The sequence below is a fragment of the Rhinolophus ferrumequinum genome, chromosome 10 (genome assembly GCF_004115265.2).
Source record: "Rhinolophus ferrumequinum isolate MPI-CBG mRhiFer1 chromosome 10, mRhiFer1_v1.p, whole genome shotgun sequence".
Lineage (NCBI taxonomy): Eukaryota > Metazoa > Chordata > Mammalia > Chiroptera > Rhinolophidae > Rhinolophus > Rhinolophus ferrumequinum.
This window is the reverse complement of record NC_046293.1, coordinates 91,871,882-91,897,534: the sequence shown is the minus strand read 5'-3', so window position 1 is coordinate 91,897,534 and position 25,653 is coordinate 91,871,882. Positions and strand designations below refer to the sequence as shown.

At 44.9% G+C, this 25,653-nt stretch overlaps 1 protein-coding gene and 1 pseudogene across 1 annotated transcript; one reads left to right on the top strand and one right to left on the bottom strand.

Moving 5' to 3' along the window:
- Positions 1–1,065: 1,065 nt before the first annotated feature.
- Positions 1,066–1,756, top strand: LOC117028122 (protein FAM162A-like; annotated as a pseudogene).
- Positions 1,757–3,680: 1,924 nt separating this feature from the next.
- LOC117028878 (cryptic protein-like) lies at positions 3,681–24,242 on the bottom strand. The gene is made up of 7 exons (XM_033117704.1): positions 24,119–24,242; positions 23,758–23,807; positions 23,509–23,666; positions 22,627–22,754; positions 22,410–22,519; positions 13,366–13,499; positions 3,681–3,776 (listed from the first exon to the last, which is right to left on the bottom strand). Exons 1-7 carry the CDS (start codon positions 24,178–24,180, stop codon positions 3,681–3,683), a joined length of 738 nt encoding a protein of 245 aa, XP_032973595.1. The 5' UTR covers positions 24,181–24,242.
- Positions 24,243–25,653: the final 1,411 nt, after the last annotated feature.

Here is a 25,653-nt window from a genome sequence, read left to right as displayed (position 1 = left end):
CAACTCCCCACTAAAATTGGTGAATATTATTTTCAAAAAATTAAAGTCTCTAGAAATGGTCCTGTGGGCATATAGCAAGTGAAGAAAACCGACGAAAACTTAGTAAGAAAAGCAAGTGTCTGTGGCCCTTGAACCACAAACTGTTTCCTCCCTCCCCTTTCCAGTTCAGCATAACAGAAAGCCCACTCCAGATGGCTGCACCAAGGACACTGCGTTACAGCCAGAGGCTTACAGCATCCTTTGGGGAGAGGCAGATGTCAGCATTTCTCATTCTGCCCCCAGCTACCTGTTGCAGAAGCAAAGTTCTGGGCAAATGTGGACAAGAGATTGGAGCTCTTTCTTCCACCAGCCCCTGCTCTGGATGAAGCCTTTTCCTTGGGTGTGGTGCACTGAAAATACTGGCGCCCCCGCTGTTCTGGTCCCACCAGTGTCGGTGGTAGGATTGGCAGGCGAAGAGCACCTGAGGCTACCACCCTCCCTCCTGCGTAGCAGGGAGCATCCAGCTCCTAAAGGGGCGTGACAGAGAAGTGTGCCTGTCCCCGCTGTGGGCTCCAGAGCTCTGGCTCAGATTTTGCCCAGGGACAGAAGCAGGTCATATGATAAGTCTCATGAGAACTGAAGCTTTTCCCAAAGGAACCGACTTTATTTAAAACAGAATATGGTAAGTTCCAGCCCAAGAGCTCCCTCAAAAATAATGGAGCTTGTGGTAAAAGCAGTTAAGAGGAGACTGGGAGATTATTAGAGACAAAAGTCAAACTGCCAGCTTGTTTACCAAAGAGAACCAGGGAAAGAAACAACTAAGAAGAGCCATTCTGGGATCAGAACAAATCTCAAACATTGACTTCAAACACCATCCCTACAAAGGAGCCTGAATCAGATCGATCAGGCCATCTGCTCCGGGGCACATTCCCCATGGCACACTGTGTACCCACCTGTGCACAGGCTCTGTTACAAAAGACAGTTCAAAGATAAAAACGACTGTGCCACACTGTGGCACTCGGTGACATTGAGGGCACCGCCCTGCCGCCACCTGTAGGCACTGTGCTGGTCTAGGAGTAGGCAGCCATGAGGGACCTCCAGGGTCTGCGCCTGGCAGCGGGAAATTGGTTTAGGTTATGTAAGAGAGATGCTTCCTCATCATTAAGGCTTACCAGAAACTCTCATCTGAAGAGAATATATGGATTTTGCACCAAACCACCAGAAAGTGCAAAAGCTCCATGCCCCACTTACACAGCCACAGAGTGCTGCTACACAGGCCTACAGACTGGCGGAGGGAGGTCCTGGCACGGTCAGGTCGCTTGGAAAAGGAAGATGATTTACAATATGCAATTACAATTAAAGAGCAATGTGATTAGTATACAATTTTTAAAAATATTTATGTTGAGGGAGAAAAAATGTCCTTCCTATTAAATTACATTTAACATATCCATTCAATAAACAGACTTAATGGCACTGAAAGAGAAAGAAAAGAGAAGAGAAAAAGAAAAGAAAAAAAAAGAAAAGAAAAGAAAAAAAAGAAAAGGAAAGAACAGGAATATGAGATTCCACAGACTGTGTCGTCTGAGATGCTCCATGCTGCAAAGAACAAGATTCCGGGCAAGATCAGCTCTGGAATGATTGATTGCCCTTACAGTGGCAGGATGCATCTTGATGGTTATTGAGGGCAAGGAAGCTGCCAAAAAGAAATAAGTTTTTAACAAGCCTGAACTTAGAAAAGAAAGCTTGTCTGAGAGAGGAAGCAGCTCTGAAGGCCTGAGGAGCAGAGAATCCATTGGGATGGATTTTGAAAATCTGGGAATAATGTTGCAGCAACAAGCCTGTATTAAAAAGAATGTGGTATGACGATCCATTTCATAAAAGCATGTTTTGTACAAACATGGCATTTCCCTACTTCTGCTCCAGAGGTACAAATACATTTTCTTAAAGAAAATAAGTACTGCGTACATGCCTGTGAAGCTGGGCCTGCCCACTGCCCGTCTTGCTGCCTTCTTCAATAACAAGGAAAGCCCCTGGTCCTGGTTCCTGGACGGTACATTACAAGGCAGCAGTATGTGCCACAGTCCTTCTCTTGCCACTGCTCAGGACTCTGCCTGGGTGGGACCTCCACCATCACTGCCCTGGGTCCCACACTTCACTGGCGGCAAATCTCTTGCTCCTATCTCTTCTCCCACGTTCTCTCTCTCCACAGAAAAGCCAAGAATTTGATCTGTTCTCTGGTTCTTCTTACCCTTGGGCAAACAAGGCCTTCTGTCCACCATTTGAAAAGCAAGTGCCGGAGAAGCCCATGGCCTAATTACACAATTTCTCGTCAGACCACAGGTTTTACCAGTGAGCTCTGTCCAGACCCAGAGAGGTGAAAAATATGCTCACAGTTGCCCATAGGACATAATCACCCTGGCCCAATGCTCATCTACTGTGTCACACATTGTGATTCATGAATTAAGTCAACCTTTACTGGAAGATTCTGGGACAGTGCTCTGGGGATCAGATCTTGAAGGGTCTCATGGGATGTAACTCTTGTCTTTGGTGAAGAGAGATGCCATGAAAAGGCGTTTCAGTGCAGCTGGGACACTGGCTCAACAACTCGAGCACTCAGAGTCCACTAGCAGTGAGTGGCACAGATCCCTGGGCACGCCATGCCTGTGACTGCATTTCTAACATCCAGGAACACGAACCCATTCACCTAGAGGACACCAACATTTTTGTGTTTTGAGCCACATGATTCTAGCTTAGGTGAATATTTTCAAGATGCTCAGTAATCAGATTCATGATATCATGTGGCTGACATGTTTTTTAGGTGTACTTAAATTGTTTGTTTTTTTTTTTTTTTAAAGTAAAGAAAATTAAGAGTGCTTTCTTTTTCCCAGGAGGGAGCCTGGTATCTGTGTGTGATAATAGCAAACACCATTTGCTGATAAAGTTGTCGGCCTCGTTACACATGATTCTAACCCGACATGACTAGGAATCTAAAGAACTAGACGTTTTAAACAATCACTTAAAAACTAAAAGTAAATTGCCATAATAAAAACCAAATCCCTCTGAAATAAATAAAATGATAAGCTTTAGAGTTTGCACATGCATCAAATGTTCTTCCTTTTCTTCTTTTTTTGGAGAGTTCAATGTCACCTCTTACACACATCAGCTGCCCTAGGAAGAGTTAGTCACCTCCACAGAATGTCACTGGTATACTTTTAACAACACTTATGACGTTGTGATATATTTGAGTTTGTCTAAAACATCCAAGTCTCATGTAAGACCTCAGGGAATATTGTTCCCATGATCCCTTAAAGACAAATGATCGAAGTGATCATAGGACACTGAAATACCTAGAAAGGACATAAGGACAAATGGTAAATACTAAATCTTCAATGACTTAGGTCAACTAAGAGTGTATGAGACAGAGTATGACCTCTGTGCCAGTCACTAGTATAATTGCTTCATAATTTGTTTTGGACGCTTTTTATATTTATGTAAAAATATTTTTAAAACAGCTGGTGATAAATACTGTTTAATGCAAAATGTTCCAACATTAAATGTAAAGAATATCACCCAAACTAATTCTAAATCCATACAATAACTAACTGGCATCTCATCAGCTGACCTGGGGAAAAGGGTCTTCAGAGAGAAGCCATGAGGGGCTCCTGCTGTGACCTCGTGGCCGACTGACGCCCCCACACTACTCAAGCTCCAGCCTCTCTGTGGCCCAGGCCAAGGCCATTGGTCACCTTCACAAATGGCAGCCTCAGAATCTGTCCCACAAACACAGCTGCTGGAATCTGTAGGGAGGCACAGCAATGGATGAAGAGAGGCTCCCCGGGGTAAGCGTGCGAGACCAGGAGTTTCCTCAGGCTCTAGGAGGTGACCTTGGCCGCGCATCCCCATGGGTCAGATGAAAGGGTACTGAGGCCTGTTTTCTGCTCTGTGCTGAAGCTGTGATCTCGGGACACAGAGCAGTTCAACCTGGCTGACAGACAGGGCAGCTTTCAGGCACCTGGCCCCCGATGGTGAAATAATACAGAGGAAGAGAAGACACTAGGTCTCAGGGATGGAAGTTCTCAGTCCCACACACCTAAGGAGTGAGGAGCAGGTGGCTCAGGCCTCAGGGCACAGGAGTGGGACAGGTGACCCTTTCCTTCCCCGATCCCTCCACTTACCATGCTCCTGCCATGAGATTTGCGCTTTGGTACCTTGCTGGACTGTTTCCCTTTCCCCAAATCAGCAGTTTTCTTTCTAGCACAACTACCAAACCTTACCTGTGCCTTTCAATTAAAAGAAAAAAGGATTATGCTGTGGTGATAAAAACATAAGTGCTATGGCTTTAGTATATTCCAATGTGAAAATGTTACAGAAGACGCTGCTTTTTAAAATGTAAAATATTGTTATATTTATTTTATTTATTTACAAAATTGGAAATATATGAAAGGAACGTAAGTAATTTGTATTCCTACCCTTTAAATATATCCGGAATTATCATTGTACTGACTGACTTTCCATCAGGTTTTTATGTTTTGTTTGATTTTTACATACCTACGAAAAAAAAATCTATAGAACTTCGGATTTTAAGAAATGGTGTCACATGGTAAGCCCAGGGCCTGGACAGGGCTCCACAGAGGCTGTGTGACTCCCGGGCCTGGGCCATGCCCAAGCTTTATATCCTACAAAGCTGGACCAGGTGGGCTTCCCTGCTTACATGGGAGGGAGTCTGGGGTGCCTGTGTGCTCCTCACCCTTTTCCCAGGTCAGGGCTGACCCAGCGCTTAACCGAGGATACTCCTTCCTTGTTGACCTTATGGGATTAGGAGGGTGGGTTGGTCCTGCAGGGATAGCAGCACTCTTCACGGGAATGAAATGAATGATGGTGGCCCTAACGTACCTACAACCTCTCCTCCTAATTAGAGGGTTAGGCCAAGCAACCTCAGGTCTTCTATGGAACATCTGTCCCCTGGGAGCTTGTGCTCAGGACATGCTTCACTTTGGGCACTGACTCTTACCATCCTCCTCTGTCTCCCCTGCATGGTCACCCATGGTGGCCAGCCCAGTGCCCCCCTTGATTTTGCTGGTTTTCCTGAAACAACATCAGGAAAACAACAAAGTACATGCAAACTTATCTGTCTTCCCCTCTCCGTCCTCCCGCCCACATGCACATTTCCTCGGCCTTGTCATCTGCTTTGACTTCCTCAATCCCTGCTCTCAATCCTGTGAAAAGAGAATTTCTGGAACCAGACTCCTGCTGGAGTAGAGTTGACAGCTGGAAGGAAGGAAACAATCATGTGTGTCCCAAGCCACCCGAGGCAGGAATCTCACTGTGTTTCGGGGTTGGGGGAGTTTGCTTAGGGCAGAACCAGGACCCAGTGGGGCCCCTCCAGCAGGATGGACCCAGCTCCCGCAGCATCAGGACTGCTCTGCATGCTGTCAGAAACCAGGCAATGCTAAGGAAGTGGTGAGGTGGGCAGGAGGGAGGGTTTATAGGCACTGAAGATCCAGTGGTCTCTACTGCCTGAATGAGACCTGTTCTTTCAGGATGAGACTCGTAAAAGAGGGAATGGTAGAGAGCTACAAAGAGGAACTCATGAAGAAGAGAGAGAATTAAAAAGAGACCGAAACAAGAAATAATTCACATGCAGGCTGCTACTCTCTGTTTCTGAATCTTCAGATCATGTGAACTGCAGGGCAGTGACCCTGTGCTGGGCTCAGAGCAGCTGCCCAGAAGAGCATCTGTGAAGGTGGAAAGCTCTCTCTGCCCTGTCCAACATGGTGGACTAGAGTTGATGGGCACTTGAAAGGGGCTAGTGTGACTGAGGGACCGAAGTTTAATTCATTGAAATGTAAGCAGGTTCATCTAGCTAGTGGGTACCATACTCTAGAGCTCTAATGATGAGCAAGGCATCCCTTCCTCCTCTCGTTTTCCTTGCAGAGTCGTTCACTGGCCAGAGCACATACACAAGTGTCAGGGGCTCTGTGAGGCCCTGGGGACACCAAAAGAGTCAGGCCAACATCCAGGTCCTAGAGGACTTCCCAGCAGAGACCCGCTGGAAAACAGAGTGAAGAGCATGGCCCGGCAAAGCCTGTGCTAGATACAATCAAAGCAGCAAGAGCAGAGGGGAGGAGAACCCCTGAGTGTCTTCAGAGGCAAAGCCTTATCACCCTGACTCTAGATGACAGCCTGAGCTGGCAGCTGCTTCGTCTGGGGCCCAACAGACCTGAACAAGCTGAGGAGGCATTCTTCCCTTACCGGAAGGAGATCCCAGTCCAGGGGTGTATTCATCAGATGTTGCCCAGGGCTGAGCGCCGCGGGGAGGAACCACATGCACAACACAGTTGCTGCCTTTGCAGGGTTTGCCCATGGCCAGGATTTCTGTCCCCACAAGTGGGAGGTCCTAGACAGGGAGTCCGGGCCTGAGAATTCCAGGATCCTTGCAGAGAAACAGAAACTGATGTCCTGCAGGCCATAAAGGGAGCAGCAAGGACCACCTGAACTCTGGGATCTCCTCCCATTTGCCTGATGAGCCCGCCCTGCACTGAAGCCCATGCCCTCCCTCTCCCACTGCAACGAGCATGTTGCAGTAACTGTCCTGGCCCTTTCAACTGCCCTTCAGTTGAAATGTGTTTCTGCAAGAGGCATCCAACCGGATGGGAGACAATATTTACAAATAATGCCCCTGATAGGGGCTAATATCCAAAATACATAAGGAACACATGCAATTCAACAACAAAAAGATAAACAATCCAATTAAAAAATGGGCAGAGGACCTGAAGAGACATTTCTCCAAAGAGGACATACAAATGGCAAATAGACATATGAAAAAATGCTCAACATCACTAATCATCAGAGAAATGCAAATAAAAACCACAATGTGATATCACCTCGCCCCAGTCAGAATGGCTATCATCAACAAGACAAATAGTAACAAGTGTTGGAGAGGCTGTGGAGAAAAAGGGACCCTCATACACTGTTGGTGGGAATGCAGACTGGTGCAGCCGCTATGGAAGGCAGTGTGGAGGTTCCTCAAAAAAAACTACAAATAGAATTACTGTATGACCCAGTAATCCCTCTCCTGGGTATCTACCCAAAAATCTGAAAACATTTATCCATAAAGACACGTGTGCTCCAATGTTCATTGCAGCTTTATTTACGGTGGCCAAGACATGGAAACAACCAAAATGTCCTTCAATAAACGAATGGATAAATAAGTTGTGGTATATATACACAATGGAATACTATTCGGCAGTAAGAAAAGATGAAATAGGAACATTTGTGACAACATGGATGGATCTTGAGATTATAATGCTAAGCGAAATAAGTCAGACAGAAAAAGCAGAGAACCATATGATTTCATTGATTTGTGGTATATGAACCAAAAACAACAAAAGAACAAGACAAATAAATGAGAAACAAAAACTCACAGACACAGACAATAGTTTAGTGGTTACCAGAGGGTAAGGGGGGTGGGGGGTGGGAGATGAGGGTAAACGGGATCAAATATATGGTGATGGAAGGAGAACTGACTCTGGGTGGTGAACACACAATGGGATTTATAGATGATGTAATACAGAATTGCACACCTGAAATCTATGTAATTTTACTAACAATTGTCACCCCAATAAATTTTTAAAACAGAGCTATTTTAAAGTCATTTCAACAGTAACATGATTGGCACTTTTCCTCTCCCAGTGCCCAACTTTTCTTCCTCCTCCTTGCAATACATGGCCTAGTATTTTGTCCTCTGGGAAGGAACCCAAGTGCCCAACCTCAAGCTCGGTCCCTAGAAAATTTCTCTTGCTTCTCTTTTTATTTTATAGTGTTTCTTGCTTACCATACAGAATCCAGGATGGGCACAAGTGAGGGAGACAGATTTTCCACAAGGTAATGGCATTTCATACTATTGGAACATTGTATGAAGTGAAATATTAGACCCCAATTGGTGAAATTTGCAGTGAATTCCCCCCACTCTGCCTGGAGGGTCCTCCTGCCTCAGATTCCTACCACAGCTGGTGTGGCATTGTGGCTCTCCCAGGGGCCACCTGCAAAAGGAAGGAGCCCTGCCCAACACTCCAAGCTTTTCAGATTATGGGAGGAGTAACTCTGAAGATGCCTGTAGTCAAAAGGGTTTGGGACTGAGAGAAGGGGCAGGAGTTAAGCATCAGTGGGGGAAATATCCATTTGATGCTCAACTATCTGAGGGAGCAGGAGTTAGATTACTGCAGTCTCAGGCCTGGCAAGTGCCCCATAGGGGAGGCTCTGGAACGAGGATTAAAACCATAATTGATGCCAAACTCATAATAGAAATGTACAGTCTCTTCCAGGCAATAGAGATTTGACAGAAAGTGCCTGGGCTTTGGAATCGAGGTACCACAACTGCGGCGCAGTTTCCCATTTGTGGGTTGTATGACCTGCTTAGTCTGTCCACCTCCTCAAGACCTACGTTTCCTCAGATGTCGAACAAAGACAGTTATGGTGGCATTCTTTTATCGTGATAAATGAACTGCCACAAGGGAAATGTAAAAGCCCGCTCTTACATTTATGCAAGGTTTATGATTAGATGAAGTTATCATTTCCTCAGTTACACGAATTCTGAAAAATGATTTTGTCCATTTATAACACTGTACACATTTTCTTGAGGGCTGATGGGCTTTTCTCTGGGGTGTACTGAGTTATCCTTTGGCACACAACAAACGCCAGAGGCCCAAGCAACACCAAGCTGCTATCGAGACAATGCTTGGAGTCCGTCCAAGTGGAAGCTCATGATTCTTCCTCCTGTGCAGACCTCTGGGCCACACCTAGGGGGACCAGCCTTTGTGGGAAGCTCAGTCAGCACCAGCTCTGACGTTATCACACCCGCATTTGCAGGAGCTTTAGCAGGGATGGCCCAGCACCACTGCTGACATGGTTCTTTAGTCCATCATAGTTCTAAGTGGATGAACGGCTCTTGCCTATTTGTTTTAAAATGTAGGTTTTATTATTATTTAGGTATGGTAAGGCCACATAAGACAGTTTATTATAATCATCTCCAGAGGACAGGGCACACCATGTCATGCAGGGCCACATGGAGAAGCACCAGCGTGGATTGAGGCAGAGAGAGTGAGAGGAAAATGTACCAGGCAAATAAGGATAGTCTTTATGCCAAGAGCTTGCTGAAATGATTCAAACTAACAAATTCTAAACCTTCTTACCCTCCTCGCCTATTCTTCCCCATGGAAACCACAGTTAAGGCTTTTGCCTACATTTTCCTCCTGCTTCCTCTGTCTCCCGACTGACCCTGCTGCTTTCCTGTGTAGCCCTGTTTGGGTTCCATGCTAGGGTTTTGTGAGTATAAACTTCTTCCTTCTTGACAGTCATTTCTGTGTCTACGTGTTTTACCAGACCTACTAAGACAAATCCCAGGTACATTTTAAAACAGCAAAGTCACTCATGTTGACAAACAAGTGAAGGTCTCACATATGCGTATGTAGTACCAAAGGCCAAAGAGATTTCAGTTAAATAACGTAACTTGTATAAAGATTAGAAACAGTTTCACAGATCACATACCAGATTTAATGACAATAAATTTATTGGAGAAAGTCAGTGAATTAGGAGGCAGCACCATTTGTCAAATTATGATTGAAATACAACCATAGGTTGAGTATGGATGTAAAATTTGGTAAAAATCAACAAAAGCTTATTGACTATATTGCATTTACAACATAGAGTATTATAATTGCATTTACTTGTGAATTCTGTGCTTATATATACTTTATATATAATAAACTGTATATACTTTATTTATTATGTATATAATTTTGCTGGGGAGCTGGTGATTAAACATTTACCTGCACACCAGTGATTCGACCCCAGTGGAGTGCTGCAGACGTTTCCAAGCACAGCACCCTCACTTGTCCTGTTAGTTCAACTGCTGGAGATTCTGCCATCTCTGTGGCTACAAACTTTCACAATGTCTAGTTGGGGCCCTGTAAGGGCCCAGTTGCTGGTCAGGAGATGAGCGAAGTGCCGAGCAGTGCTAAGTGGAAGACATAGCCCCTCGTTTTCTTTTCCCAATAGCAGACAATCCAGATTAAATGTGAAAAGCCTATGCATGTAAAGTTTATGGAACTAATTTTAAATATGCAAAGCTGAATTCAGTATCAAGATAGTATTGCCTGTGCGATGTAAAGCTACATGTGCCAGAGAGGCTTCTGCAGACAGCAGAAAATGGAAATACATTCAGAGGTTGCTTTTGAATGCTGCCAGCCAAAAAAAGTTGATGGCCAGGCTAAAAAGGGGAAATTGTGATGCTGTTGGAAGGTTCAAGAGGGCTCCTCACATAGCAGGCATTTGCTTTGTCCCTGGAGGAAGCTCTAACGTATAAATGGGTTGAAAGGTCTGAACAGTCAAGGAGTTGAAGCCATGTGTCTGGAATAAATCCTGTGGCTGTCCCTGCTCCTTCTCTGTGTCCCTGTGTGGTTTCCTTAGCGAGAGCACACATGGACTTGTGGTGACAGACCCTGCTTTTCTAGGGTAGACTGAGTGAGAACAAAAACGAGCAAAGAAAGAGTGGCTTCCATAAACAATCCAGAATGGAGAGAGCTTGTAATGACTTTCTCCAAAGGGAAGTTCCCTCACTCTCTGTCAGAGTGAGCAAAACCAGGGCAGTAAGGAGGGTCCGGGACATGGCAACTCTGAGATAGTGGCCAAGCAAGGGTCTCTACCTGCCCTCAACAGCAGGAGACAGATAAGATTTGGGACACATTTATGCAAAGGTGTCAACATGAGCCCAGGGACCCCTTTTGTCTCCTGGGAAGTTTCTACTTTTGAATGGTCTCTCTAGACACCTGGGGTGCCATTTACAGGGAAATGTCTTTTATCTTCAAATTCTCCAAGCACTGCAGGAAAAAGCTGGCAGCATACTTTTCACAGTTCTTGGATGAGATTTTATGTTCTTTTCAGAACTAGGTAGCTAAAGGTTTCTTAGTTACTAGGTAGGTAGGTAGATAGATAGATAGATAGATAGATAGATAGATAGATAGATAGATGCAATGGTTAATTTGTTTTTCTTATTTATAATCAGGAATTATTCTATTAGGAGGATTTATAATCCTGGTTCATAATTTTCTACTTAAAACGTAAATGAATGTTTATGTCCTAGATATTCATACAAATGAACGAACATGTCTTCGTTTCCCTTTTCACGACGACTGTAGCCTCTCAAATGTGGAACAGCCCTCTGAGTTCAGTTTCCTAAATGCAGTTATTGAAAACAAGATCATGTACCTTTTTGTCCACCTCTGTTTTTCAACATACTTCATATTGGTATAAAAGTATAGAAAATATGCATTTTATAAACATTCTACATAGAGAGCATAAACATACTTATCAAGTTCTTAGGATAAATTTACAGAGTCCATCAGTTATTTGTTTCTAAAATAATTAAGCTGCAATAGAAGGTACTGCTCAGAATGCACTTGAAACTATTTAAAGACGTTATCAAAAGTCATTATTGCCTAGAGATATTTGTCACAAAACTTGAATAATTTTTTTCCATGAACCATAGTCCAAGTCAACCCTTTACTAAATCCTACCTTCTTTTCTCTTTAACACTCATTTGAATAATACCTTGAATTCATATTTTCATAGTCAATGATTAAAAAGGTTAAAATGCCAATGAGCTATTTTACAATATAGATTTTTAAAATAATTGTGTTACATAGGCTTATGAACTAAAGTGGATTTAGAAAGCTGAAAAACTCAGTGAGAATATCATCTATTTGAATTGTGTGCCCTCAAAGTGGACATCAGGACAGCACAGCTTTTCACACATGGGTCTTTGTCTTCACACCTGTGGTGTGTAGCCTGCCACCCCACCACATGCTGACGGACTTCAAATCACTGACAACTCTTACACTGTTTCACTTCCCTCTCTGATTCCCGGCTTGAAGGGCTGTGCCACCGAGCCCAGCTGACAGTGGGCCTCAAAATGTATTCGTTAAATTGGTGTGTGTATGTGTACGCGTGTGCACCTGTGCACACATGTATGTGTGTGCGGACACACTATGCAGAGCACTAAGCAGCTCGTTTAATTCAGCATGTCTTCCCACCTCCGGTGCTCAGCACTCTCTTCTCCTATATGTGTAGTGCTCCAGCATCCATGCAGACTCAAAGCCACCCTCCTTGGCAGTGTTTCCACAGTTGAGCACTGGGACAACTGTCTCAGGTTCCAATGTTGACTGAAAAACACTTTTCTGCCCACAAACCTCTCCAGTACATGTAGCTTTATATCACATAGGCAATAAATCCTGTAATGGCGCTTCCATTGAATTCATCTTTGAACATTTTAAATGAAATCCTTTAAGGTTTATGAAATTTCAATATTTTGATGAATTGATTTATTGATTCAGACTGCAGTGTCTATTTCAGAGGACTTTTCTCTCTCGTATTTTACTCTTATTTATTTGTTTACCTGAATAATTTGTAATATTCTTATCTTCATTCCTCTGGTTTCTAGTCATGGTTTCAGTCCAACCAGGGCCATGACTAATCAGTGGAGAGCGACTACACCTGACAGACCCAGCTTAGAAATGCCTAACTCCCAAGTACTGTGTGATTGGCAGGAAGGCCGGCCCATTAGTCCCCTTTGTTTTTCCCAGAATTCTTTAGAGGTATTTAGTTTCAGACTAGAGTTCAGATTGGGTGGCTGGCCTGCTGTGTGTAAACCTGGTTTATTGCCTCCTGAGAGCCTGTCAGGTGATGACAGTCCTAGAGAGGAGGGCTGGCCTGGGGACCCAGACTGTATGACGTCTTTGGCTGAATTCTCTCCCTGCTTTGCCTTTACAATGGGTTCTGCCGTGTAGAATCTTCCCCTTTTACGGTGGTGGTAAAAGAACTCTAATTGTCCTGGAAAGCGTGTCACAAAGGAGCAGCTAGTAGAAGGAACCGAGAAAAGGCTTAGCCCCCTCCTCCTTCTTGCCTTCCTTTCTCTATGAAGCAGTTTTTAGGCAGCTGCTCCTGGCTAGACACAGAGAACAGCAGTTTTGGGGACACACATGCAGTGCTGTAGCTGTCCCCTAAGAACTAGTGGGGAGACTGACAGTGAACAAACAAAAGGTACCACTGGGGCATCTGTGCACGGGGCTGGGAGTGCTGGAAGAGGCGCTCTTATCCAGTGCCCACGTGCTCTCCCCTCTGAAATCACTAGAGATGATGTAGGGATGCAGTCGTTACCTTGAAATAAGGCTTAAGGAAGCAAGAAAGGCTCTTTCATGAAAACGTTTAATAAAAATATTCATCTCATGCTCAGTTTACAGGAAATTAAACAAATCTATTACTACATAGAGACTCCTGGCTTTCCTGGGAGCCAGGGACCCCGAGGTCCTGCGAGTGTGGACTGAGGGTTACCCGTGCAGGCCAATCAACAGTCTCCCCTTCCTTGAGGAGGCATTGCAGGAGGAAGCAGGGCAGGAGAGTGAGAAAACTCAGCAGACACTTACAGCTTAGTCCATTCGAGTGTGAGGCGAGAAAGTCTTTGAGGTCTGAAAAAAATGCAAGAGTGTGTAAGACACTCTGCTGCAGACTTGCTTCAAGGGAGTGAAACAGAGATGTTTGCAACTGCTCTGCTGAGGTCCTTTTCTGCCTTGGCCTTCTCAGCAGGCTCTGCCCAGCAGGCTCTGCATCAGGGCAGATGGGCATGAAGCTGAGCCCACGGCCGCTCACCTGGCACCCACAGTGACAGAAGGCTCCGCACTGGCGGAAGTCGGCATGGGGGGCGGGGGCGCGGGGTGTGGGCTGTGGGGCGCAGCCCAAGGAAGGTGTGCTTGCCTTGGCTTTCATACCTCATATTCCTTTCCCTGCGGCCAGCAACAATGGGATTTCTGTGGAACCTGAAGCTGAAGGATATTTGTTGATTGTTTTAAAGGCTAACAAAGAAATTACCCTGCAGCCTCTCTCATTTAGCATGAGCTGACCAAGGTGGTCTTCCAGCATTCCACACCAAGTCATTTAGCAATGGGGACAAAGAGATCCAATTTAAAATACAATCCAATAATAGCTTGCATCTATCTGGTCAAGGAAGCCCCAACTTCCCCCACATTAGTCCCAACACTATTTCTTTGACTAGGAACATTTTATTAAACAGGAGGAAAGCCGCCACCACTAAAGCAATGCCAGCAGTCCCATAGGGAAGTCACAGCCAGGAACAGCTCCCCAGCACTGCGGGGGCGGGCACCACACCCCACAGAGCTCACTTCCCCACGTGTCCAAACGTGGCTCCTCCACAGCAAGGGCCTGTGAGTACAGGGTTTTCTGTATCACTGGGACCCGGCCTGAGCAGGAATCACTGTCAACCTACTCACTAGTCTGGGACACTAGGGCCAAACAGGGGTCTTGGCTAAAGTCCCTAGCGACGAGTGATTACCTTGGGAAGCTGGCGAGCCCCACAGGGACGCCAGCCAGCTCCACCAAAACATTCTCACAAGCAAATCTGGGGCTGGATGTGGGGTTGTCTGGGCAGGGAAGCACAAGCTGAGGCAGGGCCCTACTACTGGCACTTCTCCCTGGGGCAGTCCTGCAGAGGCCAGCCTGCCCCACCCCACCCCCCAGGCAGGCCAGCCAGCCCTGCCCTCTAGGATACCTGCAGGAGATGCCCTCTGGATGTGGGAGCCTGTGGGGAGCATGAGACAATAGAATGAACAAGTAATGATGAAGACAAGCAGCAGCAGCAGGGACTCACTCTGCACCTGCTTACAGGTGGGCTAAGGTTGGGCAAGTCTAGGAGGCTAGACTCAGGATGGGAACAAGGTCCGACTTGGGCACCTTCCCCACCTCAGGAGACTGTTGTTCCAGGGTCCTAGAACCCACAATACAGGAACCCTAACCTCTGGGCCCAGAGGAGGCTCCAGAATAGCTGATGATAAGACAGGTGCTCACAGCATTAGACGCTATTCAGGTGAGAAAGGGGTGAGCACGTACTGAGCTTCATGTTGATTTTCCCCTGAGAGAAGGAACAAGCTGAAAATCTTTCCTTGTATGTAAACTCAAAAGTCATTGCCCTAGTCAGCTTTGTGGACTTGGTTAGACAGGCAGCCCTTCAAGCAGAGGTCCTGTGGGGAAAGAGTCCCAGAGAGTAGTTTCCAGGCTCTCAGCCTCACGTGAAAAGATACTGGCTCGGTTACTAAATGGCCATCAGCTGTAATCAAATGGCCATCCACTGTGGCTGGGTGGCCATCAGCTGTTACTGGTTAGCCATTAGCCACTAATATAACTGCCGTGGTTACACTAGGGGGTTGGTTGGTTGGTTGGCAGAGAAGCAGACGGCAAATTGCAGCTAGCAAGTGGGTTGGTTGGCAGAGAAGCGGATGGTAGATTGCGAATCGTGTGGATCCTACTTCCTGTGTCTCGCCCAGCCACTAGCGAGACTCGGGTGCAGGGAGACCCCTTGTTGGGGTACTGGAGGATGTTTGCTTTTGTGTCTCGACCAGCTGCCATCGAGAATATAGTGGTATGACTTCCCTATCTATGGCTCTCATGGTGTTCCTGTTTGGCCTCACCAAATCCTGCGTTCTTGTGCAGGGAGCAGGAGCTGAGTCCCAGCATGACAGGGACTGGGGCTGTGAGCACCATGCAGTGTCCCTCCCAGAGGGCCCAAGGTCACCTATTGAGCTGGGAGAGAAAAATATTACAACTTCCAGTAATACAGGAAATGGGCATAAGGATTGTTTTTACAGAAGAGGGAACTAGGAGGTTGGATTCCAAGCCTGCAGCCTGTGTACTGCCAGATACACACTCGGGCAGACATTAATCACAGAACAGACCATCTGAAGCCTACTGAACAAAGAGATTCCATTATGTCCATTCCCCCTGTACCTTACAAAAGTTAAAGGTAAACCTACCCGCATTCTTCTTGCACCCTGCAAAAGTTCCCCATTCGAAAAAGTGTTCCATGGAAATAAGAAACACATATAAACCCTAAACCGGCAGATGGAGGAGGTCTCTCTTCCACTAGCGATTAGAGACCACCACTCTAGTCTGTGGGGTGGCCTTTCCTTTCTTTTCTCACTCTGCTAATGAACTTATTTTCACTTTAAACTTTATACTGGCTCATGATTGAATTATTTCCTGCACGAAACAAACGACCTTCTTTTCCTGTAACACCAGTATATATTTATATGAAAAGCTTTATTACTTACTGTGTATATTAGAATCATGAAATCAATGGTTCTACAGCCTACCATATTTTATGTCATACCAAAAAAAAAAAAAAAAAAAAACTCAGCTACTGATGGATAACTTTCTAAAATATGGGATTTTTATTATATACTTACAAAAAGCGTTTTTTAAACTTACACATATCAGAGACTTTTATCATGTGTATTAGTCTTGTGCATATGTAAAAAGAAAGAAAGAAGTGAAATCAAGTTTGTGGCAGTCGTCACCACCACTGAATAGGGAATATGCTCAGATATTTTTACCGGTGGAATGGGAGATCTAAAAAAACATTAGGAGGCCAGTCTGCGTAAAAATAATATATTTCAATGTGAGGTCCAGAAACAGCATTCCTGAAACTCTCCAATTTGCAGATACCCCGAGATGCCCCTGGGAGCCAAATGGCTTCCTCTCCTGCTGTGACACCCAGAGAAGCTACCCACTGCAATACACCTATCATGGGAGAACGTCCCAGGAGGGCTTGACAAAGGATTCGCTCTTTTTCAGACAGCATGCCCTTGGTTGAGAGACAGCTGAGGCTAGGACCTGTGTGGGGTGTCTCCACATAGGCCCATAGACCCACAGCTCCGCAGGCCCTCAGGCCCAGAGCCCCACACCCCCACAGGCCCATAGCCCCCAGGTCCACAGGCTATAGCCCACAGATGTTTGTTTCTTGGTTGGTTGGTTGGTTGTGCCAGAAATGTATTTTTAAAAATTGAGTTTGCAGCAAGAGGTGAGTTTGAAGGAAGACCTGACCTCAATCTGACGTTTATATTACCTGTTTCTGTTTGAAGGCATTTGAGTTTGCTATTTCACTGTGTCATTATTTTGTCTCTAACTTTTAGAGCATTAAATTTTTTTTGATGCTAATGAAATTATTCTTTGGGTGGGACTAGGTGCAGGAAGATCCACCTTCTTAGCATAATTAGATCTTGGGCTGATTCAAAGACTGAGCAAAGGCCCTGCTAGCTTGAAGCTTATCATTCTTTAATTTTTAAACCCTAATTAACTAATGCCCATCAAGAATTAGTGAGTATTGTTTACAACCTAAAAAATGTATTTCAGTAAATTTGCATATAAATGCTAATTATGAAGTAATTCTTTCTAACCTCACTGTATTGATTTGAATATTTTGATGGTGATGTTAATAAAATAACTTTTTATATAACAGGTACAATGCCTTTTCATCTTGACAAACAATGGGTAAATATTCAGCTCCAATTTTGCAGTTGTGGAGTCTGAAGCACAAGTCATTTAACCTTTCATAAAGATCATAAACATTATAACAGGTATTTTGGGGGATTTAAACAAGTATTTGGGGGATTTCCTATGCTTTTTCTACTATGCCACATTGTCTCTTTAAATGCAAAGTTAAATGTAAATGAAGAAAATGGTAAAATGACAGTTACCTATCTAAAACATACTGTTTTTAGAACACTAAATATTGATTCTTTGAATTGTAATAAAATAATAGGTAATGGCTTATATGGTGTTTCTTCTTTGGAGTTGCATTTGAAACTAAGAGGTCAAAGGTTATCCATTCTACATTTATTTAGAATTACTATGCACAAAGCATTATTTTAGGTCATGAGCAAAAAAATTACAAAATAGCTCATACCAACAAACAAGATTATTTTGCATAAATTTTATCCTTCAACGTATGTGTGAGAGTGGAGGGTAGGTTATCCTAATTTTACACGAGGAAATTGAGTAATAATGTCCTTCTGTATCAGAATGGAAAACCATGACTTTGAAAAGGTATTGTATTTGAGATTAAGAAAGCTTGTCGTCATTATTGGACCCACAGAGCATCAGAACAAGTAGAGCCCTTGGAGATCCTTCAGCCTTCAGGTCCCTGGAGGAGGGAGAGGACCATGATTTCAGAGGATGTTGTTATCTATTTGTGATCCCCCATCTATATGTATCTTTTCACATCATTATAATTACATTGTCAACAGAGTTTTCCATTGTATCTTCCATATTCTCTTCAAAATCGTAATACCCTATTGAAAGATTTAAAACATTTAACTTACCTCTGTTGTTGGATTTAGAACATGGCCAATTTTTCAATATTCTAAATACCACTATAAAAAATATTCTTCTTTATTTTATATTGATAATTTTCTTATAGGTAACGTACAGAAGTGGCACAGTGGTTGAGAATCAGACCCTGAATCCTTGTACACTGTTGGAATGTAAATTGGTACAGCCACTATAGAAACCAGATGAAGTCTCCTCAAAAAATTAAAAATAGAACTACCATATTCTCTAGTAATCCCACTTCTGGGTATTTATCCAAAGGAAATAAAAGCATGAACTTGATAAAATGTATGCACCCCTGTGTTCATTGTACATTATTTACAAATAGCCAAGATATAGAAGCACCCAAGTGTACACTGATGGCTGAATGGATATATATACAGTAGAATATTATTTATTCAGCCATTAAAAAGGGAAATCTTGCCAATTTTGACAACACAGATGGACCTTAAAGGCATTATGCCAAGTGAACTAAGTCAGACAGAGAAAGACAAATACCATATGATGTCACTTATATATAGAATCTTAAAAAAAAAAAACCAAGGTCATCGATACAGACAACAGATTGGTGGGTGCCAAAGCTGGGGGTGGGGGGAGTGAAATGGGTGAAGGTGGTCAAAAGGTACAAACTCCCAGTTATAAAATAATTCATGGGGATGTAATGTACAGCATGGCCATTATAATATGTAATACTGTATTATATATTTGAAAGTTGCTAGGAGAGTAGATCTTAAAAGTTCTCATTGCAAGAAAAAAAAAATCTGTAACTATGTGGGGTAACGGATGTTAACTAGACTTATTGTGCTATCATTTCATAAAATCGAATCATGCTGTACACTTGAAACTAATATAACGTTATATGGCAATTATATCTCATTTTTTAAAATGTGACATAGGTCAGGGATGTGCTTACGTACTTCATGAATGGTAGCAATTTTATTCACAGACTCATATTAACTATACATTAATTATCATTACATATCAATTATCAGTCTATATCAATATGCTATGGTATGTTAATTTACAATATTTTTAAATAACTTAAATGTTATTTTAAAATATTATTTTGTTTCTAAATTAGCTAGCCTCTTGTAATGCTCTCTCAAGAAAAAAAAGAAATCAGACACTTTTTACTGACTGTTGGAGATAACCACTCTAAGCCTCAGTTTCCTGAAATATAAAAGGTGTAATAATACCTATTTCCTAGGCTTGTAATTATGGAGAAAGAAGACACCTACCAAGGACTCCTGTGGCTAAATGGGCTCAAATTTAAAAGCAGAGCCTAGCAGCCGTTTATAAACAGGGGCTTCTCTCACAAACCTCACTTCAGGATGAAGCCTGCACTGAACTGCCTCCCACACTGAACTGCCTGCCTGCATTGTGTTCTTGCCAGCTGAGCCAACACTTATACAGAAGTTTCTGTAATTGTATTTCCACCAATAGGACTGAAACTCTCCTCATCCAATCAGAGCTGCACTGCTCTGTCACCATCAAACTCTTCACAGACCAATGGAGTGGCTCCATTATGACCAACTGGGACAGTGCCTTTTGGACCAATCAAACTTTGAGGATCAAAGCCCTCATTTGCATGAGTATAGACTAATAACAGACTGGAGCAGGCCTTCCCTCTATGTAAGACAGGTCCACTGTGGCTTGGGAAGTGCAGTCTCCCCAAGACAGAAGACTGCATTTCTCCAGTTAGAATGGAAACACCAAAGATGAAAGACACCAAAGATGTCTTGCAGGACCAGAATAGAGCAGAGCAGAGCAGAGCAAAGGTGTCTAGCCCTAGAGGACTCACCCGCAGGCCGCCTCGCCCCAGGGCCATCTCACAGTTGTATTGTTTCATAATTGAGCTGTACTACTACTGAGCTATTCCACAGCCATGCTGTTCTCACAGCCGAGCTGTATCACAATTAAGCTGTTTGCACTGAGTAAAGTTTCCTTCTTCACCGCACCCCAAACTGGGGATTCCTGTTGGCATTGAATTGGCACCAAGACCATTGGTTGACATTATGAGAATCGAATGGGATAAAGTGTTTAAATACATGAAATATGCTGAAAGCTGACAGACAGTTATCCTCAGGATGACTGTCATCCTCATGTCATCATCGTAAACCTTCATCGGCACAGCCTTCATCATGTCATCATAATCACTGCCAGCACAGCCACCACCACTGTCACTGCCTTGAAGCAGGATCGGTGAGTCAGAGTACAAAGGTACTACTGCCCTTTCTGCACCTGGCAAATGACTCTGAAACTACTTCAAATTTCAAATTACTCTGAACTACTTTGTTCAACTTTGACGAGAAGAAGCCACATTTTTACAGCCACAATTCTGTCACTGTCCTTGGCAGAGGCAGTCCCAGCTTTGGATATTTCCAAGTATGTAAAACAGTCAGCAAATATCCCCGAACCCAGTTCCTACCCTGCTGCTTCTCAACTCCAGCTGTCTTTGCGTAGGAGAATGAAAATGATCACAGCTAGCCCCTTCCCCACATTACTGCTTGGTGCACCGATGGCCGGTGGGAAATGATTTCACCTGTAGGAACACTCAGTCACCACCTGCGATTCTGATGCCTGTTCCCTAATTTGTGTCCTCCTTTCCCTGGGGCATAGAGGGAACAGCTAGTGTGAATCAGGCATAAGCCCAGCAAATGGAGAGCCCATAAGAGAGGGAGGGCTTTGAAAAATGTGGTCGGCTAGAGGGAGGGAGGGAAGAATGCCACAGACTGCTAGCACCCTGTAGAGCTGGCTGAGAAACCAGGGGCGGGAAGACAGAGTGAACCGCTGCACCTTCATTAAGAGTGTACCCTTGTTTGCTAATGCTACCCAAGGTTGCAGAGGGAGGGAGGGAGAGCCAAGAAAATGGGTTTAAAGCTGAGCATCCATTAAGTGTATTCTTCCACTACCGGCCCCACAAAGAGGGTAGAGGCAGGAAGTAGGCTTGCAGGGCTGTGGCCTCCCTACCGCCCCCCACCCCTCCACCTCCACCTCCCCCACCCCCCCCACCCCCGCACACCTCCCACACTCTCCAACCCCCGTGCTGCACCACCACCGGCAGTCCTGACAGCGGACAAAGGAGTGGGGTTAAAGGGCTGTGCTACCATGAAGTATGCCCTTCAACTGTGGAATTTGCCCAGCGTTGACTGAGGTGGGGGGTGAGGTCGAACAGGAAAGTGGGCTTAGGAGCTTTCACTTCACACTGCACAGCCAAGCGCCCCTGTTCCCACCCTCAGGGCTGACAAAAAGGGCTGAAGAGCAGGGGGCAGCCCTTCCTCAACTGTGCTCCTCACGCCATCCAGACAGAGCCTGCTGAAGAGGGAAGGGGCACAGGATGTGAGACTGAACTGCTGGGCCTTATTTCCTGGGCTCCTGGGCCCTGCCCAAGGTGGTGATTCAGCGCAGAGTGTTACATCTGTTTTCTGAGCTGGGAATTCATGTTCCTTACTGGGTTTTACAAGTGGAACATTTGCTTTGAGTTGGTGACTGTTCAGAATCTTTGTATATGAGTGTTCACCCCTGTGTGTTCTCCACACCTTGCTGGCTTTTAATACCGTGTTTCCCCCAAAATAAAACCTAACCGGAAAATAAGCCCTAGCATGATTTTTCAGGATGACATCCCCTGAACATAAGCCCTAACGTGTCTTTTGGTGCATAACTTAATATAAGACCCGGTCTTATTTTTGGAAAAACAGGGTATGTGTGGCAGGCCTGCCCTGTGGTTACAAGACACCTTCCTTTCTGGGGGCACTGACTGGTTGGCCCCGAAGGGCAGCATCTGGCCATCCAGGCCTGTTACGTCCCACTCCAGTGCCCTCCTCGTTGCACAGCTGAGACAGTGCGCTCAGTGTGGTCGCAGTGCAGGGAAATCACTAGAGATTTAGTCAGGTAACATGTCTGCCAGGCTCGGCTCTGCTTCCCAGCTTGTGCGCTCCCAAAATTCCGCTCACTGTAAAGGACATTTAAGGATACTGCTTGGAAATCACGTTTAAACCCAGCGATCAGGAAATGGGAAATTTAGGAATAAATTTAAAAATGATAATACACTATGTGACTCACTACAATTGGACTTTTCTGAGTGATGAACTGACCCAGTGTGCTCATTTCTGTGTCGACTGGCACAGGTGGATCGCTACGGATCGGTGTGTAAGAAGGAGCAACTGCATGCATGTGTGGGATGTGAGCACAGGTCCCCTTACCGCAGCGGCCGGGTGTCTGGCGTGGGAGGCAGTAGAGCGCCGCGAAGACGCACCTGCAGAGCCGGCAGGCGCGGAAGGTCCAGGCTCCGTGCACCAGGGCGCCGCACTCGCTGAGAAGGCCGAGCGAGACCCGAAGTTAGTGCGACCAGCGCGCGCTACCGCGCCCCACCCCGCGCGCCCACTCCCGCCCCGCCCTCCTGCTCTTCCCTGCGCGCACCTGTGCCTCTGGTCATGTTCGCAGTAGCGGCCAGTGAAGTGAGCGGGGCACACGCAGAAACTGCCCAGCACGCAGGTACCGCCGTTCTTGCAGCAGCGCGGGCGCGGGGTCGCACCTGTGGGGGTCGCCTGGGCTTCAGCTCGGCGCTTAGCGAGCCGCCCTCTGCGTTAGACCCACCGGGAAAGGCCAGGACAAGATTGCTCTGGGGAGGCAATAAAATTAGCTCCCCGCTAAGTGTGTTTGCTCAGGTAAATCCTGCTTGTTAATTGAAGGATGTAAAACAAACTACCTGGGGTGCCAGTGGGTAAGAAACGGGCCAGATGACAAGACGTGAAATCCTGCCCCCAACAAGTCGGGTTTTCTTTCTTCCTTCCTTTCATATGTTAAATTCAGGCTGAGACTTCCCGTGTCAGTGATTAAACACAGGCCTCCCGGGCAGTGACCACCCACGGGCGCAATGACGCCACCCCACCCCTACACACACACCCTCTGCGAGAAGGCCCCCTGTGGACCTGGGGATTGGAGCCTGAAAGTCTGCAAAAAGCCAAGCAAGAGTCCGCTGTTATCTTGGGTTGGGATATTTGTTTTAAATACATTTAAATCAGTTCTCTGGACCGGAGAAAAATACCCACTTAAGAGCAAATGCAACTTTTTACCAATGAAATAGTAAAACGTTGTTTTCAGGGTAAAAGAACACCTCACTAGGAGATATTTTTACTTTATACTGTATCATCATTGAAGATGATAAAATGTTCTCTATTGGGTTTCACGTTTTATCCTTAATTTACCCCAAGTTTTTATCAAACCCTAAACTCGGCATCTGGTGCCTGAGATGACCAAAAAAGCGCTAAGGCAGCGTCGCGACTTACGCTCTTGGAGAACCCGGAAGTGGGGAAGGGAGTCCTGCGACCTCCAGCCCTCCACGCTCCCATTCACCTCCCTAAAATTATTCCAAGTCCAGGTGAATATTTCCTGCTGGAGCTTCTGAGCTGTGGTGTTGATTTCTTCTCTACCAGCTTTATGTTTCTCTCTTTGATAGCCTTTTAAAAACATTGAAAATATGAGACTGATAATGATTGAGAAACAAATACACAATAAAAACTAAAAGACTGTAAATAAAATGCTTCTTACTGTTTCCCAAATGGATGATCTGTAATGTCACACTGATCATAAACAGAAGCCTAGAATATTTAAAGAAAAGTATTGAAGCTTAACATACAAAAAAGCATGAACAGAAATTTACATGTGTATAAAATGTAATACAATAACGAGTATAAAGGTATATACAGTATTTAATGTATAATACATATTATGCAATCATTTTATAACTTGTAGATTTGGATTAATGTGTCATCGCTTTCAAAGACTGTGAGACCAAGAAAGTATACATGCCTCTTAATGAGAAGGAACAATCGTGCATGCATTGCAGTTTATTCTGGAGGCTTTTAAATGCCCCTCTGGGCTCTAAGACCTGGATGGCCTCTGTCCTTACCTGACAGGATGGCTCCAGCTCATTTTCCCACTGACACGTCTGGTATGAGAGTCTCCTCTCATCAATACATTGAAGATCAATTTCCAAGGAAGCTGAGTCTGACGATGTTTGTACTTGAAGGTGTCTTTACTCCGGGTCCTGGAGTAACTGCATGAGGATACAAGATGGATGAGTATGGAAGACACAGGTATTTCCTACCCTCCGCCTACTGTAGGCCACAGGAAACAATGAGATCTCTGAGGTCTGCTGTGGAAACCCGTTAGGCAATGGCCTGTTGTGACAGGCAGGGCCCTACAGAGCCTCAAGGACTGTCCCCTCAGTGAGATGCAGCTGGGGGCGAGGAGTGGGTGGAGACATGGCTAATTCTTTCCCCAACAGTGTTTACAGTGCTGACAACAGCAGGAGTGGTCAATCCCTGATGTAAAACATTGGTGACCAAGGCAACAAGCCTTTCTCTCAGTGCGGCGGCCGGCGGGGGTGGGGGGGGTGTGGGGGGGTGAGACAATTAAACATGAAGAAAGACGTTTTCATAGGAAAATGGAGATTTTACATTGCTAACCCTTCATACCCGGAGATGGGAGGAGCCCAGCTAGAAAAGGGAGATGCTGTGTGGGACATAACCAGCAGGCTTCGGTTGCAAAAGTCTTGAATGGGGAGCATGAATATAAAGGGTAACATTTCAGCACCTGCTTCTAAGGATGAGTCAATAGTTCCGCTGGCAGCCTTTTCCCTGTGCCCAGCATGGTGGTAAATATGTTATATGCATTACTCATTTCATATAGTACCCCTCTGGAGAGCCAGTATTATTAATCCCCCACGTAAAATATGAAGTAACTAAGGCTTAGAATTTAAATCCTTGTGGCAGTTAGATCTTTGAAAAGACATGAAATGCACGCTAGTCTAAGAAGTCTGCAGAGTGCTCAGTTCCCAAAGGCGTGGGGATGCAGGGGTAACTGCTGCCCACTGCTGTTTGATGATAAGCCTTCTCCCAATCCAAGAAGGGAGTGATTTGGGGGCCTATTCTAGGACTTTTTGAATCTCAATTTTTCTAATTGCCAAAATAGGGATGTGGGGCCCTTTTATCATCACTAAAGAGGACACCATGCAACTCTGGTGCAAATTGTTCTGTGATTTTAATATTAAAAAACTGCTTTCTAAAGATAGCATGCTTCCTCTAAGGATGAAATTGTCTTTGTTACTGATTTAATTTGTTAAACGTTTAAATGTGAGGTTTATTAAAGAGGTTGTTAAATAAACCAGTAGGGAATTGGTGAGCCTTGCTACCAGGAGGCCTCCCAGCCACTGGTTCTGTGAGCTGCCAGGACTAGGTGAGGACCAGCAGACCTGAGTGGGCAAGACATGTGGAGGATGATACTGTTGCCTTCATGAAACATATGTAACTGGAATCAGGACAAACACACTTTTAAACTTAATGACTACTACTTGTTAATTCCACAATTTAGTTACATGTAAAAGTAACATTTTACATTTTATGACTTTAAATCAATAGAAACTTCTATATGATCTCGGATGGG

Coding starts and splice junctions, on each gene's coding strand:
- LOC117028878 (XM_033117704.1), bottom strand. CDS start 24,180: ATGAGAGGAGACTCTCATACCAGACGTGTCAGTGGGAAAATGAGCTGG. Junction 23,667..23,757: donor GATCATCCATTTGGGAAACA/GTAAGAAGCATT, acceptor TGTTTTTAAAAG/GCTATCAAAGAGAGAAACAT. Junction 22,520..22,626: donor GAACATGACCAGAGGCACAG/GTGCGCGCAGGG, acceptor CGGCCTTCTCAG/CGAGTGCGGCGCCCTGGTGC.